The sequence below is a fragment of the Eucyclogobius newberryi genome, unplaced genomic scaffold (assembly GCF_026437365.1).
Source record: "Eucyclogobius newberryi isolate DKJ021-1_F unplaced genomic scaffold, fEucNew1.0.hap1 SCAF_5, whole genome shotgun sequence".
Lineage (NCBI taxonomy): Eukaryota > Metazoa > Chordata > Actinopteri > Gobiiformes > Gobiidae > Eucyclogobius > Eucyclogobius newberryi.
The window spans coordinates 24344977-24367202 of NW_027316167.1; the positions used below are offsets into that span (position 1 = coordinate 24344977).

The following is a 22226-nucleotide window of genomic DNA, read 5'->3' on the forward strand; positions in this document are numbered from 1 at the left end:
AGCCAAATCAAACAAATGAAAGGGAAGTTGGAGACAGTTAAATACTGAAATAAAAAGCTGTATTCACACTAAACATTTTTCCTATTCAGTTAATTTAGTAAGGGTCTTTTACTCATGTTTACTGATGTCGAAAGCTGAGATAGTAGTTTAACAACGGGCCTTCTTTATGACTGTAGTCTATGGCCTAAATGTGCCACAGTTTTGCAACTCCAATTTAGTTTCTGGTGGTCTTTTACAGAGCTGTTTCTTCTGGAAAACACAGTCCGCCACACAACAGTCCAAAAGATATCGTTGAAACAGCCCGGTGAGCCCAAACGAACACAAATAAAGCTTTTAATTGGCCCATGTCAGAGCGCGAGTGAGTCAGACACACGCGCCTCACGTTCCTGTCAGCGTGGCCCCGCCCTCCGCGTGACGCAGCGGCCAGGCTGGAGCGCAGAAGGAGCAAAGCAGCTTTAATTGCAAGACGAGTAAAGCCAGAGATGGCTTCGCTCCGACAAGAGCACCACTATGGACTCTCCTGTGGGAAGAAGAGCCAGAACAGCCCGAACAGGACGCTGTACCACGTCAAGCTCACGGACTCCGCTTTACGCGCTCTGGAGGCTTTCCAAAACATTAAGGTACTTCTTTTTCTGCGGCATGACACAGTGCGCAAGGAGTAAGAATATTATACGCCCGTTAAAGTTGCAATCAGACTACGAGAAAAAACTTTGAATCGAGCTGAGAAAGTATTGGGACGTGTGCTGTGTCCTTATCTGTCACAGAGCCACCTTTCTCCTTGAGGCGCGCATGAATAAATAAATAACCCGCTGTTCGTCTCGCGCACTCGTTTACAGTTACTTCTTGTGGCCTGGCTGGATATTATGGCTTGTACATGTCTCTACTTTGGTGCGTCGCATACCAGGACCAAACCCTGTCACTGTCGGGAAGGACGTGCCCAGAGAGCGTTTTTTCTGGGAAGTCTATTTGGAAGGAAAACGGGAATAGGCGAAAGTTTATTATCTCATTAGAAAGTAGGCTAAGTCGAATTGTAAACCAGCAAGAGCACGCGGGCATTTAATCTACTGATTGGGTAACTACAATAACCCTAACCCAACCCTAACCCTAACCCTAACTGCAATAACTCTAACCTAACCCAGCCCTAACCCAACCCTAACCCTAACCCTAACTGCAATAACTCTAACCTAACCCAACCCTAACCCAACCCTAACCCTAACCCTAACTGCAATAACCCTAACCTAACCCAGCCCTAACCCAACCCTAACCCTAACCCTAACTGCAATAACTCTAACCTAACCCAGCCCTAACCCAACCCTAACCCTAACCCTAACCGCAATAACCCTAACTGCAATAACCCTAACCTAACCCTAACCCTAACCTAACCCAACCCTAACCCTAACCGCAATAACCCTAACTGCAATAACCCTAACCTAACCTAACCCTAACTCTAACCCAACCCTAACCCAACCCTAACCCTAACCCTAACCCTAACTGCAATAACCCTAACTGCAATAACCCTAACCTAACCCAGCCCTAACCCAACCCTAACCCTAACCCTAAGTGCAATAACTCTAACCTAACCCAGCCCTAACCCAACCCTAACCCTAACCCTAACCGCAATAACCCTAACTGCAATAACCCTAACCTAACCCTAACCCTAACCCTAACCCTAACCTAACCCAACCCTAACCCTAACCGCAATAACCCTAACTGCATAACCCTAACCTAACCTAACCCTAACCCTAACCCTAACCTAACCCAACCCTAACCCTGCAATGCTGTGTGACACTAACACACGTACCCAATGTGTCTCTTTCCTCATCAGGGATCTATTCACTGTGAACCGTCTATCTGCTTCAAGGGGAGTCAAGGGGTAAGTCATTCGCCCTGTTTATGATGTACAGATTTGGATTTAGAGTTCACATAATTGCCTGTTTTTCAGTTTTCCTATAAGACAGTGTTTAGTTTCTCATTACTGGCCACAGCAGGGCCCTTCAGAGTGCAGGCAGAGGGGCTTTAAGAGACTTGCAGGTTGCTGGGTCAGGCCGGTGAGTGTGGAGAAGCTTGTTATGTCACTGAGCTCCAGTGGAGACGGAAGGAAGCCGGTGTTATTATGAGTCAAATACAAAGCTGAAGGAAGAGGTATTAGACGGGATTCTGCATAGTCACTTTTTGATACGCAATAGGGAGGTCTGGAAATTAAACCCGATACGTGGCAATGGCTCGTATTTTGCTGATTGTCATGCATTATACTGACTCTAAAATGTACGCAAACATAGAATTATATAACAAATAGTAGTGGCAAAAATGGCAAAAATAATAATCGGTTTCAGATTTTCATCAATAATACACTTAATTTGTCCTTCAGTCACCATAATTTAAACACGCCTTATTTTGTCATTGTTTATATTTTGTTATTATTATTTGACTGTTTTATGTTGCACCATATCGCCGAAGAAATGTTGTTTGTTGACAATGGCAATAAGCTTTTTTCTGTTTCTGATATTTCCTATATACAACCTTTATTTGGTTAAAGATTTGTTTAAAAAAATCTACAAAATAAATAATCATTTGACAAGTCCACTTATAGAATCATTGTCAGTTGCAGCCCTGAGCAAATCTATTATATTTATTTACATACTTTTCAGGGCAGCGTTATTGAACAGGACAATAAGCTGTGTAAAATGGGTGTGAAGAAGTCGGAGAGACATTCAGCAAAGCTATTTGTCATCTTGCTATACTTTAATGGCCACTGGAATAAAAATCTCAATATCAATTTCAATATTGCCCACTGCTGTTATGAAGACGCTCTGGCTATTCTGGCCTCTAGGCTCAGTTATTGCCCAAAAGGTGAAAGTGTACCGTAACTTTACTGTAAATTTCTATTCTTTATATTTTGAATCAGCTCCTTTTTACCTTTTCAAAGCGTTTTTATCATCAAAAATATTGCGATGCCATCCATGTTTCAACAGCTCCACCTCTAGCACTGTATCTTTATTTACTACTAATGGCTCTTTGCAAGGACAGTTACCACAATCCCATTTGAAGGAAGTGATTAGTGGTTCAGCCTTTTCTCAAGTTGTCATTGACTGACAATAACCGCTCACAATGACCCATGACTGTGTGTCGCGCTCTGCTTTACTGTAGAAGTCTTAAGCCAGTAAGCACACAGGATAAATTATTATACAGTCACAAAGTTCTGTGTGTTTGATCTCTGCATGAAAACTGTTCATTCCTAAAGTTTACATTTCTGCTCCTGAATCATTACTGAGGGATAACATTGCGACTCACATATCTTGATCAAATTACTTGCAATATTAATTTAATGAACATACATAAAACAGGCTTTAAGTCAGTGCCTTTAACACAAAAATCAGCCACATTTCTTCTAAGCTCGGCTCCAAACGACATGTTTTCACCGACACAGACAGTGATTCTCACGATTGAAAAAGTCCCAGGATCATCATCGTTGACAGTTTGTAGTGATTGGGTCTCTTGATTTAAATGTGATCCATTGCCCACCCCTCCGTTAGATGCCAAATACTGTTAAGTGGCAAATTTGACTCACCCCTAAATAGGCCCGAGTTCCAGTCTGAAAGTTAAGCATATATTATTGAACATGTAAATAGGAAATATTGCAGGAACACTACAATGAGAATATGTTCCTTTGATGTTTTAGTTAATTGTCCAGACATTTCCCAGCGACAGTGGTTGATTCAATGATTTCGCACTGCTTGGAGTCTCTCTGCTTTCCCCCTGATCACAATAATTGGCGAGGAGCTGAAGTTATTATCTAAATGAATGTTTAGGCATAATTGTGTCTGCCATAATGCTTGTAATTAGAGCATGAGGCATCACGACTTCAGTTTGCTTTAGCTTTCCCTGTCTGGCTGACTCAGACATCCACGAGTACGAGTTTAGCCGCGCGACACTTTAGGTCTTCTAATGACAAGGCCGAGCGCCAACTCTGACCTGCTTAATTTACTCCAGCCGCACGCTTAAATGTGTATTGTCCAATGAGAAGTACAGTTTGTGTCGAAGGTGTGACAGTAAAATGGTATGTTTGTGTGTTATTTGGATGTGTGTGTGTTGACATTGTCTCGTGTGAGCGTAATTGTGTGTGTAATTGTGTGTGTGTGTGTGTGTGTGTGTGTGTGCGTGCGTGTGTGTGTGTGTGTGCGCGTGTGTGTGTGTGCATGTGTGTGTGTGCGTGTGCGCGTGTGCGCGTGTGCGTGTGTGCGCGTGTCGCGTGTGCGTGTGTGTGCGTGTGCGCGTGTGCGTGCGCGTGTCGCGTGTGCATGTGCGTGTGTGTGTGTGTGGCCCCAAGGCAATGATTTATTCATGGTGCACCTCCTCGTCCTGAGCCTGTTGTAGTCTCTTTGCCATGAGCGCCTTCCCCCAGGCCACTGCGCTGCGTTTGCTTCTCGTCTCTTTCATACTTACTTTTCTTTAAGAATGCAAAGTATGTTGACTACTTACTAGTTCCGGATCCCAGTGACTTGAAAGACAATCTGCTGCCGAAACGCTCTCATCATTTCCCCCCCCAGCTTATTGTATTCATACGTAAATAAATATGCCGTGATCTGAGCTGACCTGGGCCTGTGCAAATGCAGAAGGTTGCGTTGGAATGAGAAAACCATTCTTTCTAGACTTCAAACACGCGAATGAAGTCTGCAGCCCAAACGAGACCAACAAAAAAAAAGAAACAGTCTCTTCTCCCTATTTTTGTTGCTAACTACTAACTAACATACCAACTTTTAACTTTGTTCCAAACGGGATCAAATGCCACATCCCCACCATCTTGTTTACCGCCTGACCATAAAGAGCGACATACCACTGGTGCTTATTATGTTCTTCTTTGCTACAAGAATGGCAGTCTTTAAACAGCTCGGATTACTGCACACTACGTCTTTACTTTTCAGAGCAGATTTAGATAAATGCGTCCTGTGTCCGATTTCAGCGGCTCAGAGAAACATCTAGGTCCAATTCCCTGGTGTCAAAATCTGCACCATAAGCTAATGAGACATATAAAGGGCACTTGTTTTCTGGATCAGTCTCGCAGCATCAGGGGGGGAGGGGGTTGGGCAGAAGGAATGGCTTTTTACTACTCCGACACGATTGGCTGTAGTCGACAGTTTGGCCCTTAGGCACCTGACAGAGACGTATCTTATTGGCACCGGTGCAAGAGATCTTAATGCCTGTGGTCTGGGCAAGGAAAGTGTTGGCATTCCCGGTTGTCGTGCCAATGATAGAAAGAAGAAACACCAAATAAAACGATGTATTAGTTGTAGTGTTTGCCGATTATGGGAAACGTATCGAATCGCCAATTTTCTGTCAAGACTTTTGTGATTTGTCGTTTTAATTATTGGATCAGGACATGTTAGTGCAGATCTAAAGTACCGTAATTTCCGGACTATAAGTGGCACCTTTTTTCATGGTTTTGGCCAGGGTGCGACTTATACTTATATTTATACTTGTATACTTACACTCCGGAGCGACTTATATGTGATATTATTTGTTTTTTTCACACTTGCAACCGCATTTCATACTCCAGTGCAACTTATATATGTTTTTTTCATCTATATTATGCATTTTTTGGCTGGTGCGACTTATACTCTGGTGCGACTTATAGTCCGGAAAATACGGTACGAGATTTGCATTTATTTTTTTCAATGCAGACTTAAGACAGGACATTTTGTTGTTCGTGGAGGAAGTTATGGTACTTGAAAAACTGCTGCCTTTGCTATTCGCTAATTGTGTCTAGTCATATTGTGATTTTGTGATTTGATTGCAACCGTGCAGCCCTAATTAGTGGTAACAGAAACTATTTTATTTCTTTTCAAAGCCGTTCAAGCTTGTATTTTTACACATTAGTAAACAAGTCATCATTTGTTTTGTTCTTTTAGCGTTCAAAGGCAAGAAAGTATGACACAAATGCTTCAGTTACTGTCTGCGGCGTTCATCTTTTGCTAGAAGCTTGTAGAGTAACGCGATTGTGCTCCTGGAATATCGTTGCAACGTTGGGCACTGATCTGTATGACTAAAACAATCAAACAAGTTTTCTTTCATACCGTATTTTCCAGACTATAAGTCGCACCGGAGTATAAGTCGCACCAGCCAAAAAATGCATAATAGAGAAGAAAAAACATATATAAGTTGCACTGGAGTACGAAATGCAGTTGCAAGTGAAAATAACAAATAATATCACATATAAGTCGCTCCGGAGTATAAGTATAAGTATAAATATAAGCATAAGTCGCACCCCGGCTAAAACTATGAAAAAAGGTGCGACTTATAGTCCTGAAAATACGGTATTATTACATGTTATGAATCCCGTTGCGGCTCAATACCTCGCTGTCACTCCTCTGATTGCTCGGCAAATGCAGCGTCTTGTCGGAGCAGGCTGCACACCGCAGCGCGTGCCCCTCCGTCCCACTGTGAAATTGCAAATGAAAATAAATGGAAGGTGATTACAGGCCGGGGCTTGATTACATGCACTGTCTCCCACTTACGGCAGCCACATTAATCACGGCTTTTCCAGCGAGCGAAAAACACACGCGGCATTACTCAAAGTGTTGACTGATTGACTGCTGGAATCATAAAAAAAAAAAAAAAACACACACACCAAAAAAACCAACGCCTCTCTTTGCATATGTCGCGGTGCCTCCTCGCCGGCCCCATCTCATCTCGCTCCGTGTGTCTGCAGCCTCAGCCACAGACACAGGCGTGCTTTGTGTTGTTTTCCATTGCTATCCGTCACTGTGGAGGGGACTTGTCTTAAATAGCATGTGTCAACTTGTGGCCCTGGGAACCATTGGTCTCTTTTGTTTGCGAGGAGAAGATGAGAAGTAGTGTTTACTGGAGTGCGGCGGGGACGAGGGAGGCTGGCTGGCTGCTTGTTTGGACGTGCATGTGGCGCTGCTCCATCCTGCAAACCTGTTCTGTTGAGGCCCCGCTCATTAGTTTTGCTTCGTTTATCTGTTTTCTTTATTAAATGTGGGTTCAATTTTAGTTGTCCTTGTTTTGAAACTCGCCAAAAAATGTCTATCTAGAGGTGGGAAGAATGAGTGATGAGAGTAGGTTTGTCACGATATAAGGGCTTTAGGATTACGATTATTGTGATGAAATAATCCACAGTTTAACGATTATTCATGATTTTTGAGAAAATTACAGTTACACATTTTCTTTCATTCTCATTCTCAACACCTTTTGTAACACACTTTTCCTCAAGGTTGTGTCCAGCTTTCATAAAGTACTAAGCATAGATGTATTTTTTGGACTATTGATTGGAATAAAAATACTTCTTCTAAAATGGTCACGATTATATATTTTTTTGTCCCTAAAATTACATTGTGGCCTGATTAACCTAATCATCTTGACACACACCATCCTTTATACTTCAAATACACAAATATTATTTTGATGTTACTTACTTTACTACGTCTGTAAAAGAAAATGAGTAATAATAAGTAGATTTGTGACATACACTTTGTGACACTAGAAAATTAAACTGAAAGTCGCTTTATGTTTTGCTAGAAATTAAAATTCAAGGTAATATTTTAAGAGTTTTTTACAACTACAGAATAGAAATGGTCTGAAAATGAATACTCATGATTATCTTTTTGCCATAGTTCACCATTTAGATTTGTTTTATTTTATTTTTAGTAAGTAACACTTCACAAATTTGACAAATGAAACTCTGTTCAGTTTTTGTAGAATAACAAACACATTGTTATACCCATATTTTGGCGCTGGGTGTGCATTATTAACCCACGTCTAAGTGGCTTGCCCTCTTTTAATGAGAGCCAGTGCTAACAGCAGCGACACATTTTACTACTTCCCCCTCCCGTCCTATCGACCAGAGGGAAACAGCATCCCATTCTGCAGCAGAGGAGGCACAACAAAAGCCCGCCTGTTTTCAGAAGGACATTACTGAGGCTACAGAGGATGTGGAGACAATAGGCTGCAACAGATCTACACCCAAAGCCCACATTCAGCCCAACACTACCAGGAAACTCAAACCCTGCGCACCATCACAATTCTCTCACACTTTTTGTTCCAATCAACTTTATTGTTTGATAGAGACGGACAGGGCCTTTCCCGAACGCACCGATTTGGATAAATGATTCACCTCCAGTGTACTGTTATATTTAATGTCTTTTTACAACCGTGAAATTGGGATTTGAAATGCAGTCCACGTGACCTTTTGGTGTGTGGAACATTGATTATAATGTAGATGATAATTGAATTACCAAAACGTCAATTGTAAAGCAGCATAACGTAATTAACTACTATTCAATTTCTTTTTAATTTAAGTAGACACTGATGAAAGGCAATGTTGACAAAGTTGCATGGTAACATAATTGTCTCTCTGTGTTTTAAACAGTAAGAGGTTCTTTTGTGTATTGAAGATGCCAAACTAGAGAATGTGTTGTGTGCGTTTCAAAAACCCAGTTTACAGAGAAAAGACGTGGTCCATATGTTCTGTAAAACTGTCATAATATCCTGAATTAACTTTCTTGTTTCTTGTGCATTTACTGGCAGCCAGCATGCATAATAATGAATATTAATAGCACCAGAGATGATACTGGTTCTTCTGGTTTTACTTTGGTTCTATGGAAACAGCAAGTTACAACTTAGTTCAAATGAAACTGCGCGGGGGGGTTCTGTTTGAACGTAATTTCTTCAGTTCATTTAAAACATGATTATGAGATCTTTGGGGAATGAGAATGTGTTGAATTATACAAGTGACAAAGAAGAGTTGTCCGAGGCTTAGTTCAGCCATGATAGAGAGGAGCAAAAAGTAAAATGAGTTTGAGGAATATTGTAATCTTCAGTTTGTTTGGATTGTCATAGCGTACTCTCTGAGAAATGTGCTCTGGTGCATCCATTTGAAGTTGTAGGCAGAGGGGTGACCAGGTTTTCTAGGTGACATTTTAGGGTTAAAAAAAGTCAACTTGTCTCACTCTCAAACCCCTCAAACTTCACCTTTGACATTCGGGGTCAGTGAGCTTGACCACAGTCATTGATCAGTGTCGAGGGAACAACTAAACTTTAAATTCATCTGCACAACTTTGTTTTACACCGCATTTGTCTTGCATTTCAAGTGAAGAATAGTAGAAGATGTTATGTGACTACTTTACTACTAAGAAAAATACAGTTTGTGATTGCTTTAAAGTGGGTTGTTTTTTTTATTTGCTGTCAGTCTATTGTCGGAGAGGCTCCCTGGGTTTGAGGGGCCTTTGAGGAGACTGTGTCAGACGGTGGACCTGCCCCCTTTGGCTGGGAAAGAGAGTGTGTTGTGGTTTACACAGCAGGGATCCAGAGCTCTGCACGAGGGCCAACAGCCGCCAATGCCAGCCAGTGCCTTTGTGCATCGCCTGACTGGGCATTTAAAACAGCTGGAGCTCTGGCTGTGCGCTGCAAAATTCAATAAACACACTCCATGAATTATTAATTTTCCTCATTGCAAGGGGAAGACTGGAGGCCATGCTTTCTGATGTTTACTTTGTTTTTCAAAAAGGCTTTTAATCATGTGTGAATTTTGTGGGATGTGAAGTTCAAATATCTATAACTATCAACTTAAAACATCAGCGTGGCCGCGTGTATTGTTTTTATCATTCTCTGAGGCACAAACTCACCAGATTACTCCGTAAATGTCATGCTGGTGAAAGTAGAAGGCATGTATGAGCTTGTGCACAAATCTGACTGAAGTGTGTGTAATTACACTTGTGACAGATATTCAGTAAGTCAAACTGATTTGACGCTAAAACAGATTTACAGTGTAAATTAAAGAGTTGGCCATCATAAAACTACAGCCTGCACTCTTATACACTAGTGTACTTGTGAAGTAATCAGTGCTGCAATCTGATTATCTCATGAGTGTCAGTGTCCAGTCTTGTTCTGATAAAGAGAAGTCATTCTTAAGTGAACACTGCGAGGAAGGCCTGTGCAATGAATGAATGAATGAATTAGTTGTGGTTGTGACTTTATAAGGATGTTTTTCCCATTTATGAGAACCACTAGTGCTTAACTTAACTGAACTAAAAATATGTGTAGCTTATTCTGGTGTGTTTGTTTTGTAGTACATCAAGATCCCAGCTCCCACATCAGAGGCGCCTTCTGCTCTCCGGGTTTTTACCTTTTACTTGTCTACAGACAGCAAGGATCAGCCTCAAGCCAGCTTTGACTGCATCCATCAATACGCATCAAGGTTAGTCTTTATTGAATGCTCTGTTTTTACTCAAGTTGTTTTCTTTTTTACAGGATAGCGGCATTAAAACACAGACTTTGTGATTCCAAGAAACACAGTTAACTTACTACTTGCTCCGCGCTGGAAGGGGCAGTTGTAATTTCTTGTATATTTTTGGCTGGAGCCTCTCATTATGGAGACTTATGATGCCATGTTTATTGAGTGGTTATGCATGGAAACAGAGGACTCTGCCGTGTCACTGCCTCCTGTGGTTAAGCTCAAATGGGTCTGACTCCAGTCGTCTGTGTGAGCCAAATGCTAATGCAACAGTTCAACAGTTTAAAGCCAAAACGGTGCTCTTTAGATTTACAGTTTGTAATAAATATATATATGTATGCGTCTTTTTGTTTTGCAGTGATGGCCACGAGCAGCTGGAAGGCCAGGGCTTCATCCAGGACAAGATCACAGTGTGTGCCACAGACGACTCTTACCAAACGACCCGCGAGCGTGTGTCCCAGGTGGAGAAGGACAGCTGGAACCGCTCCGTCATCGAGATCAAACCTGGACATCCAGGTAAGAGAGGGCGGGGTTCAGTCTGGATAAGTGCTGCAGTGATTAAACATATGTGTTCAGCATTTTGGAGCAGCCAGTATAAAAACATTACTGTGAACTTACTGTAGTTGTTGCAATGTTGTCAGTTTCTTCTTTTATGCATTTTTGAGCCCATTCACACAGTTTTTAATACTGTAGTCTTGTTATGTCATGTTGTCTAACTGAATTATCAAGTATGGGCTCTACTCAAATGAAAAAGATTAGCTGAAGTTAATAAAACTAATCCAATTGGAGTTTGTTTGCTGATTCGAAAAGGTTTTCATCTAATAACAATCGAGGATGAATTTGAATATATATATATATACTATACTCAATATATATATTGAGTATAGTGTTAGCCATAGTTTATGGTAGAAAAGGTAGTGATCTGGACTGCCATCCGGAAGTAATTACAGGTTTGAGGAGCTAGAATTAGTTTGGACTAGTTTAGATTAGTCTAGTTAGTTTAGTCTTTATTCAAAGGAACAATGTACAGATACATTAAGCTTGTAATAAACAAAGATGTTCTGCACCAAATTGTGGGTAAATAGCTAATTTTCACCTGCAGTCTGATTTACAGGAGTAATATATAGTGCCCTTAGGAGCGGGGGCTAGATTAGTTCTTTCCTCGAGGAGTTAAACCTTGAAACTTGCCCTGGTTTTGTGTACTTACCCTGGACTTGGTAACTTATAAGACTACCTTAATTCTTTTCTTTCAGGGACTATAATGAGGGATGACAATAACTAGCTCCATACTGTAATTATTACATAATTTGGTGAGTGTTTTGCATAAACACTAGCTATATAGATAGGTATTGCATAGACTTGTTATCTCTTGGCAGGACATTTTTGTGGTTGAAAGGTAAGTTGTGTGTAGATCCACCCCCATGTGACCTTCAAAGCACAGATTAACCTATAATGAGATTAGAACTGAGAGATGGCTTTCACTGCTGTGACATGCCCCACGTCTGCTTCAGGAATACCAGCATTTTGTCATGCACTTTACACCTGCGACAAATGACAATAAGATTCAAATAGAGTTTGAGTATTACAATGCAGGTTGTCTAACTTGATTGTATGTTATTTAATCTTTGACAACCTTGATTAAAAAGTTCCTGGCTTTCCCCGTCCATACATGACAAGAGATTATATGTAATTTCGCCCCCATGCATTGGCATTCTCTAAATGTCAGGCTGAACAATAATTTAATCCAGAGCTTCTCCATTTTTTCCTGGCGCGCCCCCCTTGGGAGATTAAAAAAAAAGTATCCATAGCCACTTGGACGGCGCAGAATTGGGGCTTCACTGCTTCAAATATGGCGTTTTGAGAAAAAGACGCATTGTTACTTGTCACTGTTGATCGCTTTTACCACTGCAGGTCCACAACAGTCACAGAGTGCTTTCTGCCGGTGCTGACTCGTATCTCTGCCTTTTTTGTTACGAGTCACGTTGTCCGGTAGGAATGATATTCATACTTTACACAATTTGTTTGTACCTAAACGTGTTTTGGATGCTTCAACATAGTGACAGTTTAGTAACATACAAAACTTGGATTACTTTATCATTTCTGTTGAACTGGGTCATGTTTACATACATTTAGAAAGACATTTGTCACTTGAAAACAGCCTTACTGAAATACTGATAGACCTGCTGGTGCAAATAAAATGGCCACGTTTGTCTTACACAATAAAGATTCATGGTTAAACTTAAAACAATTAGCATGGAGAGGATGGCAGTGTGGTGGGAATGTGATTCTTACATTCTACACTATTATTAAAATGTGAATTTTATATAAAGCCTCTTTAAAGTATGAATGGTCTTTTAAGTCTATAGTTTTATTCAAACAATGACTTTGAGCAACAAGTATCCATAGGCCTGGTTTCCATAGGCAACAAAAACAGTTTGGAGTGTTTCCTCCAGCCCTTCTTAACCGATATCGATATATATATATATATATATATATATATATATATATATATTTATATATGTATATATAAATCAATATCGATATATATCAGTGTGTGTGTGTATATATATCAACATATATATATATTGGTATATATATATATATCTATATCCATACATATCAATATCTGCGTAGATATCGATCAATATATATACATATTATGTATACATATATATATCAATCGATGTCTATATATATCTCTCTAGAGATATATCTCTATATATTGAAGAGTAGAGCTATGTAGGATCAGTGGAAACGGAGCTTTAGTCGTCTTTGGAAGTCTAAAATTAACCATTTTGAATCAAAACGCTACAAGAGGTTAAAACATTGACCAAGAACAGAAGAAAATATTTAAAAATACAAGCTAAAGAAAGACATTCAAGCAGCATTCAGGCATCTTCTTCACCCTCCTCATCAAACTCGCCCTCCTCCTCCACGGTGGCGTCCTGGTACTGCTGATACTCTGACACTAGGTCGTTCATGTTGCTCTCTGCCTCGGTGAACTCCATTTCGTCCATGCCCTCGCCAGTGTACCTGTAAACATTATGTTAGTATTCCTTCATCCATGATTTCGCAGTAGTATGTCAGTACAGGTCCTGGATTACTACCCACAGCAGTAACTAAATCCGTTCCATTGACTCACCAGTGAAGGAAAGCTTTGCGACGGAACATAGCTGTAAACTGCTCGGAGATGCGTTTGAACAGCTCCTGAATGGCTGTGCTGTTTCCTATGAAGGTAGCGGCCATTTTGAGGCCACGAGGGGGGATATCGCACACTGCGGTTTTAACATTATTGGGGATCCACTCCACAAAGTAGCTGCTGTTCTTGTTCTGCACATTCAGCATCTGTTCGTCCACCTCCTTCATGGACATACGGCCTCGAAAAATGGCTGCCACCGTGAGGTACCGGCCGTGGCGAGGGTCGCAAGCAGCCATCATGTTCTTGGCATCGAACATCTGCTGAGTTAGCTCAGGAACTGTCAAAGCTCTGCAAGAAAACCACCATTTTAATAAATCATTGAGATGCACAATGAGATGGGCAGAATATCAACATTTTACTTAAGATATGAAATTAAAATATCGAGTACAACATGATTTGTTGTTTAACTGTCAAAAAAGCTGAATAAACAAGAATTGAGAGAGATTTTCTAAAATGTTGTGGTTAATGCTTTAGTCCATTCACTTTGTGTGATACTTTTACATCAATGAACCATAGAAAATGTCTGATGGATTGCAAAAACATTAGAAAATTATATTTTTGTATTGAAATAAGAATAAAATAATAGGCCTTCGTTTATAAAATACTGTTCAACACTGTTAAAAAGTTTCACCTGTATTGCTGACTGCCTCGACTTGTCAGTGGGGCAAAGCCTGGCATGAAGAAGTGCAATCTGGGAAATGGCACCATGTTCACAGCCAGTTTCCTCAAATCAGCGTTGAGCTGACCAGGGAAGCGCAGACAGGTGGTGACACCGCTCATGGTGGCAGAGACAAGATGGTTTAGGTCACCATATGTTGGTGTAGTGAGCTTCAGAGTACGAAAGCAGATTTCATACAGGGCCTCATTATCAATGCAGAAGGTTTCATCTGTGTTCTCGACCAGCTGGTGGACAGAGAGTGTGGCATTGTAAGGCTCCACCACAGTGTCAGACACCTGGCCCAGAGAAAAGGGACAAATTTAGACATTGAAAGCAGTCTTTTCCCATCCATTTAATTAAGTTGCGAGTACCTTAGGTGATGGCACTACACTAAAAGTGTTCATGATACGGTCTGGATACTCTTCTCGGATTTTGCTGATTAGTAGTGTACCCATGCCAGAGCCTGTACCTCCTCCCAGAGAGTGTGTGAGCTGAAAGCCCTGTAGACAGTCACAGCTCTCTGCCTCTTTCCTCACTACATCCAGCACCGAGTCCACAAGGTCAGCTCCTTCTGTGTAGTGGCCTTTAGCCCAGTTGTTACCTGCCCCACTCTGGCCTATATTAGCATATGACAATGAACAAATAAGAAACTGGACATTTACTTCTAATTAATATGAAGTGTTGAATGGAAATTCACATTCTTACCAAAGACAAAATTGTCTGGTCTAAAAATCTGACCAAATGGGCCAGATCTCACAGAGTCCATTGTTCCTGGCTCCAAATCAACAAGAACTGCACGGGGGACATACTTTCCTCCTGTGACCAAATATGTATTATTGTTATTAGGGGAAATTTTGTTAACCAAGTCTTAGCAGAACTGTGCTGTGAAAAATAAATGACGCAATTCATGTAGGAGACAAAAGTTGTGGATTTGACAGCACCTGTGGAAATAAAAAGCTTGGATCTCACCTGACGCCTCGTTGTAGTAAACGTTGATTCGCTCCAACTGCAGGTCACTGTCGCCATGGTACGTCCCAGAAGGATCGATGCCATGTTCATCACTTATCACCTCCCAAAACTGTAAACGACCAAATGTTTAGAAGTGTCCACTGTCAGTATTTATTGTGGTAATAGCAAATTCTGCACATCATTAGCATTGAGACACCACGCCTGTATACACAATACACTATACACAATATCACATTTCAGCTATGATATAAGAAAACTAGTCTGACCTTGGCTCCAATCTGGTTCCCACATTGGCCGGCCTGGAGATGCACAATTTCTCTCATAATGACGAGTTCAAGGGACAGCGGAGAACTGGCGCTTCACTGCTGAAAATATGGTGTTTCAAGAAGATGCACTACGTTACTTTGGATCACTTTTACCACTGCTGCTCCACGATCGTCACATAGACTGCTTTCTGCCAGTGCTGACTCTTCTTCTTTGGTGTTTTATGGCAGTTGTTGTGTTACTTTTAATGGCGGTTAGCGACCAACTGAAAAGGTGCATTCACCGCCACCTACTGTACTTGTAAGTCTTCTTTAGACTTAAGACTTTATTCTTTAGACTTTATACTTCAAACATTATTATTCCTCTTCTTTGGTGTTCTATGGCGGTTGGCAACTGGCCACTGTTACAGACACGTACCACTGAGTTTATATTTCATTGTCTTTAAAGCCCATGAGATCAAAGCGGAATGGAATAGAATACACACGCATTCTATTCTACCTATGCTTTATATTGTCACGTGATTGTCACGTGATCGTCACATGATGGGGGGAGTCTTAAGAATAAAGTCTAAAGAATAAAGTCTAAAAAATAAAGTCTAAAAAATAAAATCTGGCGGTAATGTAATGTTATGGATATCAACCGCCATGAAACACCGAAGAAGAAGAAGAAGAGCACTCTTTCTTTCTCCTTTTTTTTTTACGGTACATACATACGTACATACTTTGAAGACGTACAACTACAGTAGGTGGCGGTAAATGCTCCTTTTCACTTGGCTGCCAACCGCCATTAAAAGTAATAACCAAAATGACAACAAGAATAGTGGCAGAGTAAGTTCAAAAGTTCGCTTCAAAAAGGAAAGTGTAGCGTCCAGTCAAAATGAGAAGGCCAGAACTTATGGTTCAATGAGTATTTATTGTTTCCATTCCATGTCATCTAACCAAGACAGAAGAGAGACAGAAGAGAGACAGAGGAGAGACAGAGGAGAGACAGAGGAGAGACAGAGGAGGGACAGAGGAGAGACAGAGGAGAGACAGAGGAGGGACAGAGGAGGGAGAGAGGAGGGACAGAGGAGGGACAGAGGAGGGACAGAGGAGAGACAAGAGAGACAGAGGAGAGACAGGAGGGACAGAGGAGAGACAGAGGAGAGACAGAGGAGGGACAGAGGAGGGACAGAGGAGAGACAGGAGAGACAGAGGAGAGACAGAGGAGGGACAGAGGAGAGACAGAGGACAGAGGAGGGACAGAGGACAGAGGAGGGACAGAGTAGAGACAGAGGAGGGAGAGAGGAGGGACAGAGGAGGGACAGAGGACAGAGGAGGGACAGAGTAGAGACAGAGGAGGGAGAGAGGAGGGACAGAGGAGGGACAGAGGAGAGACAGAGGACAGAGGAGGGACAGAGTAGAGACAGAGGAGGGAGAGAGGAGGGAGAGAGGAGGGACAGAGGAGGTTGGCACCGGGTGTTTTTCTGTTGCTCAAAACACGTCTGTCACACGTAATGTGGGCACATTTCTCCAAGCGTCTCGCTCTCCCCTTAGCACGGCTCTGCACACCCACAAACGGGCGTGTCCCACATTTTGAGAAGCTCTGACTTAATCGAATGCTTGTAATAAATTATGTTTGTACCTAAATATAAGACAAATGTTGTCACGTTACTCTAATATAATATTGTATTTGCTTTTAGGTTGGTCCTCCAAGTTCCCCAAACGCAATGTCCAGTCTTTACCCGGGCCAGACACTCTTCTGAAGCAGTCTATCCAAAACCGGCGGGTCAGTGGAGGAGCAGGACCGAGCTGGAGGCGCTTGAGGGAGCGGATCATTCACCTGCTGGCTTTAAAACCGTACAGGAAACCAGAGCTGCTGCTGTGGCTGGAGAAGGAGAGAGCCAGCCCCAAAGACAAAGTAGAGCTGGGCACCGTACTAGATGAGGTACTTGGAGGGACACAGTCTTCACAATTTTCAGATGCTCATCAAACAAATGATGTTCTCTCTGATTTAAGGTGTTTGAAGTATTTGAAGTATACATTCAATAAATTTTGCATGATATTTAGAATGTAATACATATAGAATGCAATACATTTCTCATAATGAAACAATACATTGCTTCATTATGAGATATAATTTATCATCTAAAAACTAAATGTCCCCTTTTTTTCTACATCTGTTTTATGTAAAACTTGCAAAACACATTGCTTCTATTTAATCTCCTGAATGAACCTCTGCTTTAAATCATTCACAAAATTTATTTATTCAATACAGGATCACGTCAGAGCGGTGGTGTTTATTGTGCATTTTTGTGTGTGCGTAATTAGTTGAAAGCTGCAACTGTCCCCGCAGAGATTGCGCTGCAGTGGGACAGTGCACATTGTCTGGAGGATGAGATAAACATCTGTCCTTAGAGAAAGATAAAACAAGTAGAATCAAAACCTCAACTCTTCTTGAACCTTTTAAAATGTGCAGAAAAGATGTAATAGTAGGAACATTCCAATCCACATTTATTTGTAAAGCACTTTTTTCCAACTCAATGTTTCGTAAGTGCTTCACAGAATACAGAATCATGTATGTAGATTGAAGTAATCATGTCTTTGTTTTATTGATTGTAGGTGGCAAAACTGAACCCTAAAGACAATAGCTACTGCCTGCAGGACGCTCTGTACAAGCATGTGCAGAAGGACTGGCCTGGCTATAGTGAAGAGGAAAAACAGCTCATTGGACGGGTTCTTGCCAGGTGTGTTCACCTTAATTCAAAATGCACCCTTATTTTGTAGTTTACCAACACGGAAAACAACTGGGATTTTGATTTTGTATTTACTTTACAAATAATAGGAAGCTACCAAACATCCAGTCAAGGAATCTTCTAGCAACCACATCATTGCAAACATCCCCAGAAAATACAACGCTGAATCAGAGCCCAAAGAAAAACCCTAACATGGTATGTGATGAGTGATTCATTTGAGTTTTTTCAAAGTCACATTTTAGCCACTATTTATTAAACTTATTAAAGCTTATTTTATTGTGTGCTTTTGCAGAAACGCCCTGTAGCTCTGGATTGCTCACAAGAGAAGATTTTAGCCAAAAGACAAAAACTTTTAACCAAGAGTCTTCCTCAAGGACCTGTTTCAGAGGACCTGAACACACCCTCTCTTATTCCCAGTTTTCACACAAAAACTGAGTTTCAAAGGACTTGTAATCTTACTAGTAACTATAATAACTCACTGGAGTCTTCTAATAGCATTCCTCTTATGCACAAAGTGCCTGATGCAGTTGTTTCAGACACAGTGAAACAAGACTCAATAATCAGCAGCTCTCCATGGACAAAAGCACATTCAGAATGCACAAAGGAGCAGTTTGCCAACCACCAGCACAAAAAGAAGAAATCAAAAAAACATAAAGACAGAGAGCGGGAGAGAATAAAAGACAATCAGGCCAAATGGATGGAGACCAGCCCCGACTTAAAACAACACATGGACAAACTTGACAGTAAGGCCCTCTTCATGTTTCATATAAAATAATACAGTAAGGAACCTTTATAAATATTTATATATTGTTTATTTATTTAATCATGACAAGCTCCAATGCAGTTTGTGATAAGAGTTTCACAGACTATTTTTACACATTATGTGATCAAACGGCTATTTTGGTCAAGAGGTTTCCATGATATATTTTGTTTTGACTGCTCTCAGCTACAGAAAAAACAAGTCAACCACAAGACTTACTCAGATGGCCAGTAATTATGATTGTGTGTGGACTGTGAACAACTGTCACAGTGTGACTGGCCACTAGTGCATTTACTGTATTATCTCATACACAGTGCTATTGTTTGCCCCTTGGAGCTCTCTTGAGTCCCCGGTTTGTTATGCGCCTGATTGACTCAACAACATTTCAGCCTGTGCTTTGGGTCTGTAAGCTGAGAGGTCTCTTGATACCACAGGCCCTTAGCTTGTCGACACATGCGTGTGGTTTTGCCAGTTACACTGTGGCTTTTGGCAAAACACGCACGGATTGCTCAAGACCCAAATAGTGATAAGTAGTCATTATTTTATATTTTATCTTTCAGCTCCTGATATCAAAGAAGAGGTTACATCTGATGAGAAACCAGACTACATTCTGTAAGTCCAGCTTTATGGAATATGGTTTTGAATCATTGAATAAAAATTGTCGGTTGTTTGTCTGTTAAAATTAGAACTTATTATTATAAGTCACAAAACACAAAGCCACGCATGCAACTTAATACTGCCATCTGTTGACAAAATGAGGAACTGTATTTAAAAAAAGACAATTTCTCTACATCTACATACGTTAGTGTTATAGTACAAATACAACTAAAAGCCTTTTCCCCCGCAGCCTTTACAGCCCTATCATGGATTTGGAGCAGCGCATGAGGTACCAGGAGGATTTCTGCGCAGAGTATGACGAGTACAAAGACCTTCACTCCAGGATTGCAACTATCACTCACATGTTTGTTCAACTTGGAGCCAAGATTAAAAGTCTTTCTCCTGGCACTAAAGAATATAAAGTAAGCTCAAAAACACGTAGCCATAGCACTATACACTACACCTTTGTTTTTATTCATCCCAAGATTTTTTTTTACAACCCGCCGCAGTAAAATTAGACTATTAGACATGCTCAGTCTTTAACATGTGAGGTGGAGGGCAGATAGTTCACACTTGCTCAAGGGTCCATGCAAGAAGATCAACTTTGCATGTGGCAAATGACTCTCCTGCTAATCATACAGTGAGGCTTTTTATGGAATGGTCAATTTCAACATAATTATAGCGCAGACAAATGTTCCCATGAGGCCGTCTTGAGTGAAAAGCGGCTGTACCAGAGTAGCAACAGTTTTATTGAGATGAATAAAATAGAATCTCCATCATTTTAACCATATCATCCATTTGATATATACATTTTTTTATGTTGGCTTCTAAACCTGAGATTGGTAACACAAAATGTACATAACTTGTCACATCTAAGTGTACAGAAACTCCTGCCATGATTTTATTATGACCCGTATTTTCTGGAATATAAGTCGCACCAGCCAAAAAATGCATAATAGAGAAGAAAAAAAACACATATAAGTCGCACTGAAGTATAAGTATATAGTATAAATATAGATATAAGTCGTACCCCGGCCAAAACTATGAAAAAGTTATACTTATAGTTTGGAAAATACGGTATTTGTATGGTATTTTAGTTTGTACTTTAATAGTTAATGTGTTTATTTGTAGATAATGGAAGATCAAATTCTGGAAAAGTATAGCAAGTATAAAAAGGTAAGACTGACTTTGACTGCCTTCTGTGTCTTCATATTTTTCACACAGAATCGTATTGATTTATTTTCTGTTCGTAGAAGTTTCCAGGCTACCGAGAAGAGAAAAAAAGATGTAAATACCTTCATGAAAAACTGTCGTACATCAAACAGCTCATCACAGACTATGATATAGCTCAAACCTGTTAGCAGCGTCGCCATGTCCAGAATCACAGACTGTTTGGACCGATGAAGAACTAGAAAAGAAGAGAAGATCAAGAAAATGTCACAATTAGTGATTTTGTTGGGACCATTACTAATGTTGTTACAGAGTGTTGTCATTCTATCTCAGATTTCACTGTAATATTGTCTATGTCTATGTCATTTGCATGTCATTTTTTTGGTGGATCTGATTTGTTTTTTTTGGTCTTTTTTGAACTCTAAATGTAATGATACTTTATGTGTAACCATTCCATTGTAAACATTGACCAAACTGGTGCATCAGCTTTGGTACTAGGCCTACACATACAGCATACTTTTCGGTCAGTAATTAGACTTACCTGATACTAACCACTCTTCATCTATATAATTTTTTAACAACTGCAGGAACAAATGCACTTGTTGTATTAAGTATGGATTGGCTTCCTGTTTCGACACAAACGTTTGGTCATAATATGTAGGATATGTCAATTATCAATATGGTAGCTGTTTGTGCTTGCTCAAAGTATTTTCGTAGACAAACTACTGATATGTATTCAAACTTATTTTATTTCACTCTTGGTTTCATTACGTTGAAATTATGTAAGGCGCTGATCTAAAATGTACAAGTATTGAAGAAGTGTGCATGAAAGTGGGAGCGGCTGTAATCCAGTGAAAGGTGAACTGCCACAAAATGATTTATTCATCTGAATGTTGAATCCAAAGTAACTCGTGTACTATCATATCCCACTAAAACAAATGGAATAATTAGATGTAGTGTTGGCAAAGCTTCGACATTGCTCTGCTCTATCATGTGTAGTGTTTGGTTTTATTTCTTAAGGTTTATAATTGTCATCAAATTCTTGTTGAGTTCACTTCAGAGTAGACCAGAGGACATGCTATGGCTCTTTTTTCTTTTAAGTATGTATTGATGCCCTGTGATTTTTGTTTGTTTTGCACTTAAGGGAACAGGCTGATGTTAAACACTTACGTTGTTCCTTTGCTTCTGAATGCCATGCATTTCTGTAATGGCCTATCATGAGCCTTAAGGTATTTATGAAAGCCTTACATCACCATTAGCCATTAATCCGGCCACACATTTTGTTTTCCTCATTACTGTTAGAGGAGATATTTTCATTATCTTATTGTTATAACAGTCTGTGCCCATTCTATGCACACCACACTGAGTCACACCCCTGAGTCACCACCATGTTTTTCAGTGATAATTGTAATTATGTCCCTTGACGGACTGAATACTGTCATTATTAATGAATTGCTTGATTGATTCAGGCTATAGGCTACGTTCATAATAAAGGTTGAAGCTATATACAGATTCCTATCCATGGGTTTCAGAGTGATGAGAAATTAGGGTGATCGCGTCGCCATAGTGATTAACAATTTAAAACAAAATATTACATCTTGAATGGGAAAAAGTCCTCACAATGTT

At 40.4% G+C, this 22226-nt stretch overlaps 2 protein-coding genes across 2 annotated transcripts; one reads left to right on the forward strand and one right to left on the reverse strand.

Moving 5' to 3' along the window:
* Nucleotides 1–430: 430 nt before the first annotated feature.
* On the forward strand, nt 431–22106 carry LOC140381699 (RNA polymerase II elongation factor ELL2-like). Its single transcript, XM_072465817.1, has 12 exons — nt 431–620; nt 1826–1873; nt 10086–10213; nt 10608–10765; nt 17021–17265; nt 17940–18064; nt 18163–18268; nt 18366–18816; nt 19394–19445; nt 19681–19852; nt 20562–20606; nt 20684–22106. Exons 1-12 carry the CDS (start codon nt 483–485, stop codon nt 20789–20791), a joined length of 1776 nt encoding a protein of 591 aa, XP_072321918.1. The 5' UTR covers nt 431–482; the 3' UTR covers nt 20792–22106.
* Nucleotides 13126–15400, reverse strand: LOC140381700 (tubulin beta-4B chain-like). Its single transcript, XM_072465818.1, has 7 exons — nt 15342–15400; nt 15076–15184; nt 14812–14922; nt 14478–14722; nt 14080–14402; nt 13392–13736; nt 13126–13282 (listed from the first exon to the last, which is right to left on the reverse strand). The coding sequence occupies exons 1-7, from the start codon at nt 15396–15398 to the stop codon at nt 13138–13140; spliced, it is 1335 nt and encodes a 444-aa protein (XP_072321919.1). The 5' UTR covers nt 15399–15400; the 3' UTR covers nt 13126–13137.
* Nucleotides 22107–22226: the final 120 nt, after the last annotated feature.

Excerpts from the sequence above, each read along its gene's own strand:
- LOC140381699 (XM_072465817.1), top strand. The coding sequence starts at position 483 with ATGGCTTCGCTCCGACAAGAGCACCACTATGGACTCTCCTGTGGGAAG. Across the intron at positions 19,446-19,680 it reads GAGAAACCAGACTACATTCT|CCTTTACAGCCCTATCATGG; the intron begins GTAAGTCCAGCT and ends TTTCCCCCGCAG. Across the intron at positions 19,853-20,561 it reads CTGGCACTAAAGAATATAAA|ATAATGGAAGATCAAATTCT; the intron begins GTAAGCTCAAAA and ends GTTTATTTGTAG.
- LOC140381700 (XM_072465818.1), bottom strand. The coding sequence starts at position 15,398 with ATGAGAGAAATTGTGCATCTCCAGGCCGGCCAATGTGGGAACCAGATT. Across the intron at positions 14,403-14,477 it reads GTGTAGTGCCATCACCTAAG|GTGTCTGACACTGTGGTGGA; the intron begins GTACTCGCAACT and ends TCTCTGGGCCAG. Across the intron at positions 13,283-13,391 it reads CGCAAAGCTTTCCTTCACTG|GTACACTGGCGAGGGCATGG; the intron begins GTGAGTCAATGG and ends TAATGTTTACAG.